This window comes from Conger conger, chromosome 14 (assembly GCF_963514075.1).
Source record: "Conger conger chromosome 14, fConCon1.1, whole genome shotgun sequence".
In the NCBI taxonomy this organism is placed as follows: domain Eukaryota; kingdom Metazoa; phylum Chordata; class Actinopteri; order Anguilliformes; family Congridae; genus Conger; species Conger conger.
The window spans coordinates 45,749,947-45,763,806 of record NC_083773.1 but is presented as its reverse complement, the minus strand read 5'-3'; the positions used below and the strand labels follow the sequence as shown (position 1 = coordinate 45,763,806).

The following is a 13,860-nucleotide window of genomic DNA, read 5'->3' as shown; positions in this document are numbered from 1 at the left end:
CCAGTCTTTGGCCCTCCTGCTCTGGAGAGTGCTGAGCCCCATGCTGAGGAGCCCAGAGCTGTTCTAGCACATTCCGCTCTTCCTCGCCTGTTCCTACGCAACTCCCGCTTCAGGATGCCTCAGCTCCTGCCTTAGCCAGCTGATCTTTTCAGCCCTGCGGTTCCTCACTTAACAGGGCTTGATCTCCTGTTCCTCCACCTTACCAAACCTCTCGACAGCAAGGCTGATGATGGCTAAATGAAAGGCTAAACTACTGCTCTTAACCTCAGTAGTCTATTAAACTGTTTCCCAGCTTCCTGAAGGGAACAGATGTAAGAATCATAATCATTGTTCTGAATAAATGCTGCCTGGTACATTAATGCAAATGTAAGAGTAAATTTATTCAGTGCTACTTTGCATTGTGAACTTGCTGCCAGTGTAATTGCGTTGTAATTACACTGTAATTATTCAGGTAGATACAATGCGACGGTAAACACATTATTATTACATTATACTTACAACTGTGACATATTTAAAGGTACAAAAGGTAATTATGGTCTCTAACAGTCAACAGAGGAATTGCAGCTACAAACACCCTCAAACCACAACACGGTTTAACCCTCCCCCTTCTCTGAGAACACGCTGACGTTGAACACTTTAAGTCAAATGTGACAGTGTTGGTACATTGGAGTCAACCCGTACCTACAGTATAGTTACCAGACCTGGGTGAAATATTTAATTGTTTTGGATTCAAATATTTTCCAGTTGTCAATTGATCTTGCCTGGTGCAATTGAGCCAACCAAGAGGACCAGAAGGCAGGGTTTGGACTTTTGAGTGTATTTCGTAAGGTTCCAATACATCAGACAAGCCCAGTAAAGCGTAGAAAAGTATTTGCATCCAAAACAGTTACAGTGCATCCGGAAAGTATTCACAGCGCTTCACTTTTCCCACAGTTTATGTTACAGCCTTATTCCAAAACGGAATAAATACATTTTTTTCCTCAAAATTCTACACACAACACCCCATAATGACAACATGAAAGAAGTTTTTTTTGAAATTTTTGCAAATTTATTAAAAATAAAAAACTAAGAAATCACATGTACATAAGTATTCACAGCCTTTGCCATGAAGCTCAAAATTGAGCTCAGGTGCATCCTGTTTCCACTGATCAACCTTGAGATGTTTCTACAGCTTAATTGGAGTCCACCTGTGGTAAATTCAGTTGATTGGACATGGTTTGGAAAGGCACACACCTGTCTATATAAGGTCCCACAGTTGACAGTGCATGTCGGAGCACAAACCAAGCATGAAGTCAAAGGAATTGTCTGTAGACCTCCGAGACAGTATTGTCTCAAGGCACAAATCTGGGGAAGGGTACAGAAACATTTCTGCTGCTTTGAAGGTCACAATGAGCACAGTGGCCTCCATCATCCGTAAATGGAAGAAGTTCGGAACCACCAGGACTCTTCCTAGAGCCGGCCGCTTGTCTAATTGAGCAATCGGGGGAGAAGGGCCTTAGTCAGGGAGGTGACCAAGAACCCGATGGTCACTCTGTCAGAGCTCCAGCGTTCCTCTGTGGAGAGAGGAGAACCTTCCAGAAGGACAACCATCTCTGCAGCAATCCACCAATCAGGCCTGTATGGTAGAGTGGCCAGACGGAAGCCACTCCTTAGTAAAAGGCACATGGCAGCCCGCCTGGAGTTTGCCAAAAGGCACCGGAAGGACTCTCAGGCCATGAGAAACAAAATTCTCTGGTCTGATGAGACAAAGATTGAACTCTTTGGCGTGAATGCCAGGCGTCATGTTTGGAGGAAACCAGGCACCGCTCATCACCTGGCCAATACCATCCCTACAGTGAAGCATGGTGGTGGCAGCATCATGCTGTGGGGATGTTTTTCAGCGGCGGGAACTGGGAGACTAGTCAGGATTGAGGGAGCACACAGCCAAGATATCAAAGGAGTGGCTTCAGGACAACTCTGTGAATGTCCTTGAGTGGCCCAGCCAGAGCCCAGACTTGAATCCGATTGAACAACTTTGGAGAGATCTGAAAATGGCTGTGCACCGACGCTCCCCATCCAACCTGATGGAGCTTGAGAGGTGCTGCAAAGAGGAATGGGCGAAACTGCCCAAAGATAGGTGTGCCAAGCTTGTGGCATCATAATTCAAAAGACTTGAGGCTGTAATTGCTGCCAAAGGTGCATCAACAAAGTATTGAGCAAAGGCTGTGAATACTTGTACATGTGATTTCTGTGATAGTTTTTTTATTTTTAATAAATTAGCAAAAAAAAAACAAAAGAAAAAACCAACTTCTTTCATGTTGTCATTATGGGGTGTTGTGCGTAGAATTTTGAGGAAAAAAATGAATTTATTCCATTTTGGAATAAGGCTATAACATAAAATGTGGGAAAAGTGAAGTGCTGTGAATACTTTACGAATGCACTGTATGTGTTTGACCCAGGTATGATGGTTACAAAGGTATTAGAGGTATTACTTGCTGTGAAGTGGGAGGAGTTATTCTAATTTCATGTGATGTGATTGATGACTGAGTCCCTCCCTCTCCTCTTCAGCTGAACATGGGCCCCGCCCTCTCCATGGGAGGGGAGAAGCCAATGGGCATGCATGAAGCGAGTAGCCCTGCCCCTCAGGACAACATTTCAGCCAATCAGCTGGCGCCGGAGCCCGTGCCCAACCCCAGCCACGCCTTAGGGCCCCAGCCACAGAGGGAGGGGGCCCCTGGGGCCCTCCTGGACCCCTACAGCTCCTTCATGGACACCATCTACACCTCCTTCCTGCAGGTCAGCGGGCGGTCCCCGGACCCCAGCCTGGCCCCGCCCCCCTCTGTCCCAGGGGAGGGGCCCCAGCCCAGCGCCCCGCCCCCCCTCAGCCCCCGACGGGCCTGCTCGCTGCGGAACCCCGACCTGTCCCGGCTGGGCATGGAGGCGGCTCAGTCCCCCGCCCGTGGCACGCCCAAACTGAGCGAGGACACGCCCTCCCCGCCCGCCCCCCTGAGCCAGCGCAGTGAGCCCCCGGCCCCCCCCGCCTTCCCCGAGCAGGCCAAGACCGACTGCAGCTCCGCCCACCCATACGGAGGCCCCGCCCACCCATACGGAGGCCCCGCCCACCCCTACAGCAACGGGCTGCTGTCTGAGGGGGAGGGGCGGGGCGAGGGGCCACAGGGGGTCAACGGCACAGAGAACCACACAGGGCCTGAAGACGCCCTGGGAGAGAGGGTGAGTGTGTGTGAGTGTGTGTGAGTGTGTGTGAGTGTGTGAGAGTGTGTGAGAGTGTGTGAGAGTGTGTGAGAGTGTGTGAGAGTGTGTGAGAGTGTGTGAGAGTGTGTGAGAGTGTGTGTGAGTGTGTGTGAGTGTGTGTGAGTGTGTGTGAGTGTGTGTGAGTGTGTGTGTGTGAGTGAGTGAGTGTGAGTGAGTGTGTGTGTGAGTGTGTGTGTGAGTGAGTGTGTGTGAGTGTGTGTGTGAGTGTGTGTGTGAGTGTGTGTGTGAGTGTGTGTGTGAGTGTGTGTGTGAGTGTGTGTGTGAGTGTGTGTGTGAGTGTGTGTGAGAGTGTGTGTGAGAGTGTGTGTGAGAGTGTGTGTGAGAGTGTGTGTGAGAGTGTGTGTGAGAGTGTGTGTGAGAGTGTGTGAGAGAGAGTCCTACCAGACAATGACTCCAAACATAAAATTCCACTCAGAAATGGTATAGTGAAAACAACATGCATGTTCTACAATGGGCATCTCAGTCTCCAGACTTAAAGGCAATCAAAAACCTGTGGTCTCAACTGTAGAGGAGGCTCCAAGTGCAAACCCAAGGATATCAATGATTCTTAAAAGCTCTGCATGGAGGAAAGGTTAAAAAAACCTCTAAATCCTCTAAATTTTTGGTGACAGGTGAATTTTAATCGATTAACCTATTTTATTAACTCCTGTAATAGGCGGTACAGGAATGCTCCAATAGGCTGGACCATAAAGCAGTGTAATCCAGCATAAACCCATTAATCAGAGCTAAAACAGTGTAATCCAGCATAAGCCCATTAATCAGAGCTAAAACAGTGTAATCCAGCATAAGCCCATTAATCAGAGCTAAAGCAGTGTAATCCAGTATATAAACCCATTAATCAGAGCTAAAGCAGTGTAATCCAGCATAAACCCATTAATCAGAGCTAAAGCAGTGTAATCCAGCATAAACCCATTAATCAGAGCTAAAGCAGTATAATCCAGCATAAACCCATTAATCAGAGCTAAAGCAGTGTAATCCAGCATAAACCCATTAATCAGAGCTAAAGCAGTGTAATCCAGCATAAACCCATTACTCAGAGCTAAAGCAGTATAATCCAGCATAAACCCATTAATCAGAGCTAAAGCAGTGTAATCCAGCATAAACCCATTAATCAGAGCTAAAGCAGTGTAATCCAGCATAAACCCATTAATCAGAGCTAAAGCAGTATAATCCAGCATAAACCCATTAATCAGAGCTAAAGCAGTGTAATCCAGCATAAACCCATTAATCAGAGCTAAAGCAGTATAATCCAGCATAAACCCAGTAATCAGAGCTAAAGCAGTGTAATCCAGTATAAACCCATCAATCAGAGCTAAAGCAGTGTAATCCAGCATAAACCCATTAATCAGAGCTAAAGCAGTGTAATCCAGCATAATACCATTAATCAGAGCTAAAGCAGTGTAATCCAGCATAAATCCATTACTCAGAGCTAAAGCGGTATAATCCAGCATGAACCCATTAATCAGAGCTAAAGCAGTGTAATCCACCATAAACCCATTAATCAGAGCTAAAGCAGTGTAATCCAGTATAAACCCATTAATCAGAGCTAAAGCAGTGTAATCCAGTATAAACCCATTAATCAGAGCTAAAGCAGTGTAATCTAGTATAAGATCATTAATCAGAGCTAAGGCAGTGTAATCCATCATATAAACCCATTAATCAGAGCTAAAGCAGTGTAATCCAGCATAAACCCATTAATCAGAGCTAAAGCAGTGTAATCCAGCATAAACCCATTAATCAGAGCTAAAGCAGTGTAATCCAGCATAAACCCATTAATCAGAGCTAAAGCAGTGTAATCCAGCATAAGCCCATTAATCAGAGCTAAAGCAGTGTAATCCAGCATAAACCCATTAATCAGAGCTAAAGCAGTGTAATCCAGCATAAGCCCATTAATCAGAGCTAAAGCAGTGTAATCCAGCATATAAACCCATTAATCAGAGCTAAAGCAGTGTAATCCATCATAAACCCATTAATCAGAGCTAAAGCAGTGTAATCCAGCATAAACCCATTAATCAGAGCTAAAGTGGTATAATCCAGCATAAACCCATTAATCAGAGCTAAAGCGGTGTAATCCAGCATAATACCATTAATCAGAGCTAAAGCAGTGTAATCCAGCATAAATCCATTACTCAGAGCTAAAGCAGTGTAATCCAGCATAAACCCATTAATCAGAGCTAAAGCGGTATAATCCAGCATAAATCCATTAATCAGAGCTAAAGCAGTATAATCCAGCATAAACCCATTAATCAGAGCTAAAGCAGTATAATCCAGCATAAACCCATTAATCAGAGCTAAAGCAGTGTAATCCAGTATAAACCCATTAATCAGAGCTAAAGCAGTGTAATCTAGTATAAAATCATTAATCAGAGCTAAGGCAGTGTAATCCATCATATAAACCCATTAATCAGAGCTAAAGCAGTGTAATCCAGCATAAACCCATTAATCAGAGCTAAAGCAGTGTAATCCAGCATAAACCCATTACTCAGAGCTAAAGCAGTATAATCCAGCATAAACCCATTAATCAGAGCTAAAGCAGTGTAATCCAGTATAAACCCATTAATCAGAGCTAAAGCAGTGTAATCCAGCATAAACCCATTAATCAGAGCTAAAGCAGTGTAATCCAGCATAAACCCATTACTCAGAGCTAAAGCAGTGTAATCCAGCATAAACCCATTAATCAGAGCTAAAGCAGTGTAATCCAGCATAAACCCATTACTCAGAGCTAAAGCAGTATAATCCAGCATAAACCCATTAATCAGAGCTAAAGCAGTGTAATCCAGCATAAACCCATTAATCAGAGCTAAAGCAGTGTAATCCAGCATAAACCCATTAATCAGAGCTAAAGCAGTATAATCCAGCATAAACCCATTAATCAGAGCTAAAGCAGTGTAATCCAGCATAAACCCATTAATCAGAGCTAAAGCAGTATAATCCAGCATAAACCCAGTAATCAGAGCTAAAGCAGTGTAATCCAGTATAAACCCATCAATCAGAGCTAAAGCAGTGTAATCCAGCATAAACCCATTAATCAGAGCTAAAGCAGTGTAATCCAGCATAATACCATTAATCAGAGCTAAAGCAGTGTAATCCAGCATAAATCCATTACTCAGCGCTAAAGCGGTATAATCCAGCATGAACCCATTAATCAGAGCTAAAGCAGTGTAATCCAGCATAAACCCATTAATCAGAGCTAAAGCAGTGTAATCCAGTATAAACCCATTAATCAGAGCTAAAGCAGTGTAATCCAGTATAAACCCATTAATCAGAGCTAAAGCAGTGTAATCTAGTATAAGATCATTAATCAGAGCTAAGGCAGTGTAATCCATCATATAAACCCATTAATCAGAGCTAAAGCAGTGTAATCCAGCATAAACCCATTAATCAGAGCTAAAGCAGTGTAATCCAGCATAAACCCATTAATCAGAGCTAAAGCAGTGTAATCCAGCATAAACCCATTAATCAGAGCTAAAGCAGTGTAATCCAGCATAAGCCCATTAATCAGAGCTAAAGCAGTGTAATCCAGCATATAAACCCATTAATCAGAGCTAAAGCAGTGTAATCCAGCATAAACCCATTAATCAGAGCTAAAGCAGTGTAATCCAGCATAAACCCATTAATCAGAGCTAAAGTGGTATAATCCAGCATAAACCCATTAATCAGAGCTAAAGCGGTGTAATCCAGCATAATACCATTAATCAGAGCTAAAGCAGTGTAATCCAGCATAAATCCATTACTCAGAGCTAAAGCAGTGTAATCCAGCATAAACCCATTAATCAGAGCTAAAGCGGTATAATCCAGCATAAATCCATTAATCAGAGCTAAAGCAGTATAATCCAGCATAAACCCATTAATCAGAGCTAAGGCAGTGTAATCCATCATATAAACCCATTAATTAGAGCTAAAGCAGTGTAATCCAGCATAAACCCATTAATCAGAGCTAAAGCAGTGTAATCCAGCATAAACCCATTACTCAGAGCTAAAGCAGTATAATCCAGCATAAACCCATTAATCAGAGCTAAAGCAGTGTAATCCAGTATAAACCCATTAATCAGAGCTAAAGCAGTGTAATCCAGCATAAACCCATTAATCAGAGCTAAAGCAGTATAATCCAGCATAAACCCATTAATCAGAGCTAAAGCAGTATAATCCAGCATAAACCCATTAATCAGAGCTAAAGCAGTGTAATCCAGTATAAACCCATTAATCAGAGCTAAAGCAGTGTAATCCAGTATAAACCCATTAATCAGAGCTAAAGCAGTGTAATCTAGTATAAGATCATTAATCAGAGCTAAGGCAGTGTAATCCATCATATAAACCCATTAATCAGAGCTAAAGCAGTGTAATCCAGCATAAACCCATTAATCAGAGCTAAAGCAGTGTAATCCAGCATAAACCCATTAAACAGAGCTAAAGCAGTGTAATCCAGCATAAACCCATTACTCAGAGCTAAAGCAGTATAATCCAGTATAAACCCATTAATCAGAGCTAAAGCAGTGTAATCCAGTATAAACCCATTAATCAGAGCTAAAGCAGTGTAATCTAGTATAAGATCATTAATCAGAGCTAAGGCAGTGTAATCCAGTATAAACCCATTAATCAGAGCTAAAGCAGTGTAATCCAGCATAAACCCATTAATCAGAGCTAAAGCAGTGTAATCCAGTATAAACCCATTAATCAGAGCTAAAGCAGTGTAATCCAGCATAAACCCATTAATCAGAGCTAAAGCAGTGTAATCCTGCATAAACCCATTAATCAGAGCTAAAGCAGTGTAATCCATCATAAACCCATTAATCAGAGCTAAAGCAGTGTAATCCAGCATAAACCCATTAATCAGAGCTAAAGCAGTGTAATCCAGTATAAACCCATTAATCAGAGCTAAAGCAGTGTAATCCTGCATAAACCCATTAATCAGAGCTAAAGCAGTGTAATCCAGCATAAACCCATTAATCAGAGCTAAAGCAGTGTAATCCAGTATAAACCCATTAATCAGAGCTAAAGCAGTGTAATCCTGCATAAACCCATTAATCAGAGCTAAAGCAGTGTAATCCATCATAAACCCATTAATCAGAGCTAAAGCAGTGTAATCCAGTATAAACCCATCAATCAGAGCTAAAGCAGTATAATCCAGCATAAACCCATTAATCAGAGCTAAAGCAGTGTAATCCAGCATAAACCCAGTAATCAGAGCTAAAGCAGTGTAATCCAGCATAAACCCATTAATCAGAGCTAAAGCAGTGTAATCCAGCATAAATCCATTAATCAGAGCTAAAGCGGTATAATCCAGCATAAATCCATTAATCAGAGCTAAAGTGGTATAATCCAGCATAAACCCATTAATCAGAGCTAAAGTGGTATAATCCAGCATAAACCCATTAATCAGAGCTAAAGCGGTATAATCCAGCAGAAAGTGCAGGAGAAATCTTTGGTGAAACGAGCCCCTGGTCGCTGGCTTCGATGGAAATGTAACGATTAATCTGTATTTCCACATTTATGGCTAGCTGACAATTAAGGACACAATTTAATTTTACAACTGAAAACTAAAATTCAGCCAAAAAGTGGATAATCCTTGATTGGTCGAGTCATTTTACCTGCTGATGACGAGACTGAAGGCAAAACGTCCCAGAAACCGGCCTGGCAGAGCAGCCCCAGAGAACAGCCCCAGCTTCTGCTGATGTCTGTGCCTCGCAGACTTCAACCAGTCACTGCATGCAAAGGATATCCAACCCTATATTAAAAATGACTTTATTCTACATTATGTAAAATTGTCCAATATTTTTTATGCTGAAAAATGGGAGAGGCTATGCACAAAATGGTTAATCCGATATGGATGAAAATTAATCAAATTACAGCGCTCAGTCTGCTAGAGTACAGAACCAAAATAATGCTGAATGTGTCCCTGTCTAATGAATTATGGTGCTCTCTACAGGTCTTGAGAACGCTGGCAATACCACTTGTAGAACTCAACTTGTTAAATACTTGGAAGTGTCATTTGTCGTTGTGATGTTTTTTCCATTTGAAACTAATCCAGTGCTGTTTTTTAGTTTCATTTAGTTTTTGGCAGTAAATAACGTGACGTTTGTGATTATAATCAGATGTAAGATGAGCTGTTTTCGGCCGTGTGCCTCTGATCTGAGCTGTTTTCATTTCCCATTGACATGGGCGTTATATTCACACAGCCTGTCGCTGTCGTGAGGGAGGTTAGCCGGCGATGGAGGAATGTTGGATTTTTTATTCCAAATTGTATCTTTGCTGAAGTCTGCTCCTTCTCTACCTGCACTTTAGTGATCTTGTGTCTCTACCTGCGCTGTAGTGATCTTGTGTCTCTACATGCGCTGTAGTGATCTTGTGTCTCTACCTGCGCTGTAGTGATCTTGTGTCTCTACATGCGCTGTGGTGATCTTGTATCTCTACCTGCGCTGTGGTGATCTTGTGTCTCTACCTGCGCTGTAGTGATCTTGTATCTCTACCTGCGCTGTAGTGATCTTGTGTCTCTACCTGCACTGTAGTGATCTTGTGTCCCTACCTGCTCTGTAGTGATCTTGTGTCCCTACCTGCTCTGTAGTGATCTTGTGTCTCTACATGCACTGTAGTGATCTTGTGTCTCTACCTGCGCTGGAGTGATCTTGTGTCTCTACCTGCGCTGGAGTGATCTTGTGTCCCTACCTGCGCTGCAGTGATCTTGTATCTCTACCTGCGCTGTGGTGATCTTGTGTCTCTACCTGCGCTGTGGTGATCTTGTATCTCTACCTGCGCTGTAGTGATCTTGTGTCTCTACCTGCGCTGTGGTGATCTTGTATCTCTACCTGCGCTGTAGTGATCTTGTGTCTCTACCTGCGCTGTAGTGATCTTGTGTCTCTACCTGCGCTGTGGTGATCTTGTATCTCTACCTGCGCTGCAGTGATCTTGTGCACTGGTATAATTTGGCTCAATTCCACGAGGTGAAGAAAGCCTTTATTTAGCTTAACAAAATGAAGATGTAACATGTCCTTAAAGCTTATGTCAATATACATTTTTATTTTTTTATTTGTCGAATTTTTTATGCTTATTCATCAAGGGCACCAAACCTCCTTCCTGACCTCTCTGTATGTCTGTGTCTGGGCATGAATGTGTGAGTTGGCGTGTTTGTGCGTGTGTGTATGTATCATTACTCTGTAGTGTAATGCCCCCCTTGCTCTTTCAGGGGCCCACAGTCAGGACTGGGGGAGCCAGGAGAGGCAGGAAGAGAAAGCAAGTGTAAGTCACATGGCCTGCCCTGACCAATCAGGTGCACCATTACTCATAATGGACACTGGAGCTCCAGTGGCTTGTAGGGTGGAGATCTAGGGTGGATATTGTGGTTTATAGAACAGGGATCAGCACATCACGGTCCTCGAGGGCAGAGAACTGCTGGCTTTCCACCCTCGCTTTACCTGGGAGTCCGGTGTGAAGACCGTCTGGCAACTAATTAAAAAAGAAAAGCAGGGTTGGATTTGAGGGCCAGAGTTTATGATTCCTGTTATTGAGACACTTTTAAAGATTTCATTGGTTACAGAGTACAGTGCTCTTTTCTTTGCAGTGATGTACTTGAGTGATGTCCCATTTGTGTGTGTGTGTGTATTAGGTTGCCACGGGAACCAGATGGCTCCAGGGAGATGGACACTGGGGTTTCAGAGGAGCCCAGAGCTACGGTGAGATCCATAACCTACGCCCAACCCTCCACCAACCTACACATAACCCCCCACCAACCTACGCTCAACCTACGCTCAACCTACACATAACCCCCCACCAACCTACGCTCAACCTACGCCCCCCCAACCTACACATAACCCCCACCAACCTACACATAACCCCCACCAACTTACGTTCATCCTATGCCCAACCTACACACAACCCCCCACCAACCTACGCTCAACCTACGCCCCCCCCAACCTACACATAACCCCCACCAACCTACACATAACCCCCACCAACTTACGTTCATCCTATGCCCAACCTACACACAACCCCCCACCAACCTATGCCCAACCTGCACCCAACCCCCCACCAACCTACTCCCTACGCCCAACCCCGCACCAACCAAGCCCAACCCCCCACCAACCTGTAATAAAATCTCTACCTCACGTTCTGGAGTTTCTGCCATTTTACTTTTCTCCTTTCCATTGGCAGACATTTTAGTTGTGGGAAGGCTTGTGAGCGGAGTTAATGAAGCTCCCAAGTGCCAAAATGCACCAAACACCAGCAGATACTGCAGCTCTCCAGGATTTGAGTCTGAAATCCTGATTTAAAGTGAGGCAATATTTTCTGCCTGGGTTCGTCCCAGAACATGCTTTAAATTCAGGAAGAGAAACGTAAGGAACATGATTCCTATTGCCCAGGAAGTTCTGAAGACCTCGGACGGATTATATCCAACGATCATCATAAATATTTTGGAAGACATAAAGGTTTTCCCCGAGATGTCCTGTGGGCAGTGCAGTGCATGTAAGCCCTGCAGATATGACCAGTCTGCTGGGCCCTCCGGAGGTGGACCGTGCGCTGGGTGTGACCAGTCTGCTGGGTCCTCCGGAGGTGGACCGTGCGCTGGGTGTGACCGGTCTGCTGGGCCCTCCGGAGGTGGACCGTGCGCTGGGTGTGACCAGTCTGCTGGGTCCTCCGGAGGTGGACCGTGCGCTGGGTGTGACCGGTCTGCTGGGCCCTCCGGAGGTGGACCGTGCGCTGGGTGTGACCGGTCTGCTGGGCCCTCCGGAGGTGGACCGTGCGCTGGGTGTGACCGGTCTGCTGGGCCCTCCGGAGGTGGACCGTGCGCTGGGTGTGACCGGTCTGCTGGGCCCTCCGGAGGTGGACCGTGCGCTGGGTGTGCTTTTTCACATGGTGCGCTGCGTGGGCGTGGCGGAATGTTACAGACCCGCGCATCACGTGCCAGCGTGTCCGCCAGGCACTGACCGCTGGACCGTTCTCACACTGCCGCCAAACGCACAGCGCTTTTCAGCTGTTCTCTCACCAGCCCAAAACACAGCTCTGTGAGAACACATAAAACGCACAGCGCTTCACAGCTGTTCTCTCACCAGCCCAAAACACAGCTCTGTGAGAACACATAAAACGCACGGGGTTACCGTGAAAGCATTCTTTAGGATAAAATGTGCCTTCCAATCCTGATGATCTGCTGTACTGTTACTCATATATTATTATCCTATTGGAATGACTGTCCGTAATGTTGTTGTTTTTGTGTGCATTTCAGATGGTGCTACAGAAGCCGGAGAGATCGGTAAAAAGCAAGAGGAGGAGGGTGTTCAGATAGCGGCCATTTTGAACCCTGTCAACACCAGCACTATGGCAACCTCAGCTTCCTCCCCTTCACAGTTCAATGTGAATCTGAGCCAGATGGTCATCAAGACTTGGACACATTCTCTCTCTCTCTTTCTCTCTGTCCTCTGGTCTTCTAGTAACTGCCTGCGGTCCTCACTGTAGTACTTCTAATAACCGGAGGGATTTACTGTCCAGTGTCTGAGTCCTTCTCAGCATTAGTAATACCACCAATGTGTGCATTAGACTTGAATTCAAAGAAAACATTAGTGTGTTTGTGTGTGCGCGAGTTTGTGTGCTTGTGTGTTTTCCCACTTTTTTAGTGCTGGACTTGAAAGCCAGCCGGCTGTAGGTGTGACGGCACGCTGTGTGTGAGTCGTGTGGTCACAACTGCCGGATGCAGTCAGACGCCATTTCAGCAGCATCCGTGTCGCCAGCTGTTCCTTACGAATGGGGATTTGCTGCCACCTACTGGTCAGCTCATATCATTATCAATTCATATTCATCAGCTGAGGCAGGAAATGGGGCCTCTAACTTTTTTAAGCTGCCTGGGGATGTAAGGAAGAGTATAGTCTGAGAAAGTCCTGGAGGTGCCTCTGTGTGCTGATCTTCAGCCTTTCATCACTTGTGTGTTTACTTCCTCATTGGGGACGAGCCTGGTTTCCTTTCCTAAGCCTGTCGACTGATTTTTTTAAGGAAACCACAAAAGAACTAAAAACCCTGCAGACACAGCTGCGCTCTGGGCCTAGAATTGGGAGACCCCTGAGGGCTCAGCGGGGTGGTTTCTCTCCCTGCTGATTGGATCTCAGCCTGTTTCCCAAAACGGTCTCCGTACCCCTGGGGGTTTCACCCACCGTTCATGTTAAAAAACAGTTCCTGTTTCATCCCCATTAGTTCATCTCCTCGAGCTGCATTGTCCTTCTTTCAGGTAGCCCCTTATAATGTCTCTGAACTGGCAACCCCCTACTGTACAGAGTTCCACAGCTACAGACCCACTGCTACACACAGCCAGTCAGTTACTGTGGGTCTGTGAGACAGACTGCCAGTCCCCTACCAACATAGGCACAGTTACTGACCGTATTTAAGTAATAAAAGTAATAATGAAGCAGATTATGCAATTTTTACTATTGGATTTTGTACATATGTACAGTTTTAGTATTTTATTTTGTACACTTTTTTTTTTTTTTTAGAAATAATGGTCATTTGTAAAGTATTACTCCCTCAAAACACCCTTCCCCATATTTACAGTTTTTTTGTTTTGTAAAGAAAATACTTTTAAAATTGTGAACTGTAGCTTTGTTTTTATATGGGAGTTTTTTTTTATTTAAC

At 44.6% G+C, this 13,860-nt stretch overlaps 1 protein-coding gene across 1 annotated transcript in view; it reads left to right on the top strand.

The window, feature by feature from the left end:
* Nucleotides 1-13,837, top strand: part of mbd6 (methyl-CpG binding domain protein 6) — a 35,815-nt gene extending 21,978 nt beyond the window's left edge. Inside the window, exons 10-13 of the mRNA XM_061218824.1 lie at nucleotides 2,548-3,210; nucleotides 10,433-10,485; nucleotides 10,853-10,919; nucleotides 12,467-13,837. Coding sequence (XP_061074808.1) covers nucleotides 2,548-3,210; nucleotides 10,433-10,485; nucleotides 10,853-10,919; nucleotides 12,467-12,526 — 843 coding nt within the window. The 3' untranslated portion in view covers nucleotides 12,527-13,837. The remainder of the gene's footprint in view (nucleotides 1-2,547; nucleotides 3,211-10,432; nucleotides 10,486-10,852; nucleotides 10,920-12,466) is intronic.
* Nucleotides 13,838-13,860: the final 23 nt, after the last annotated feature.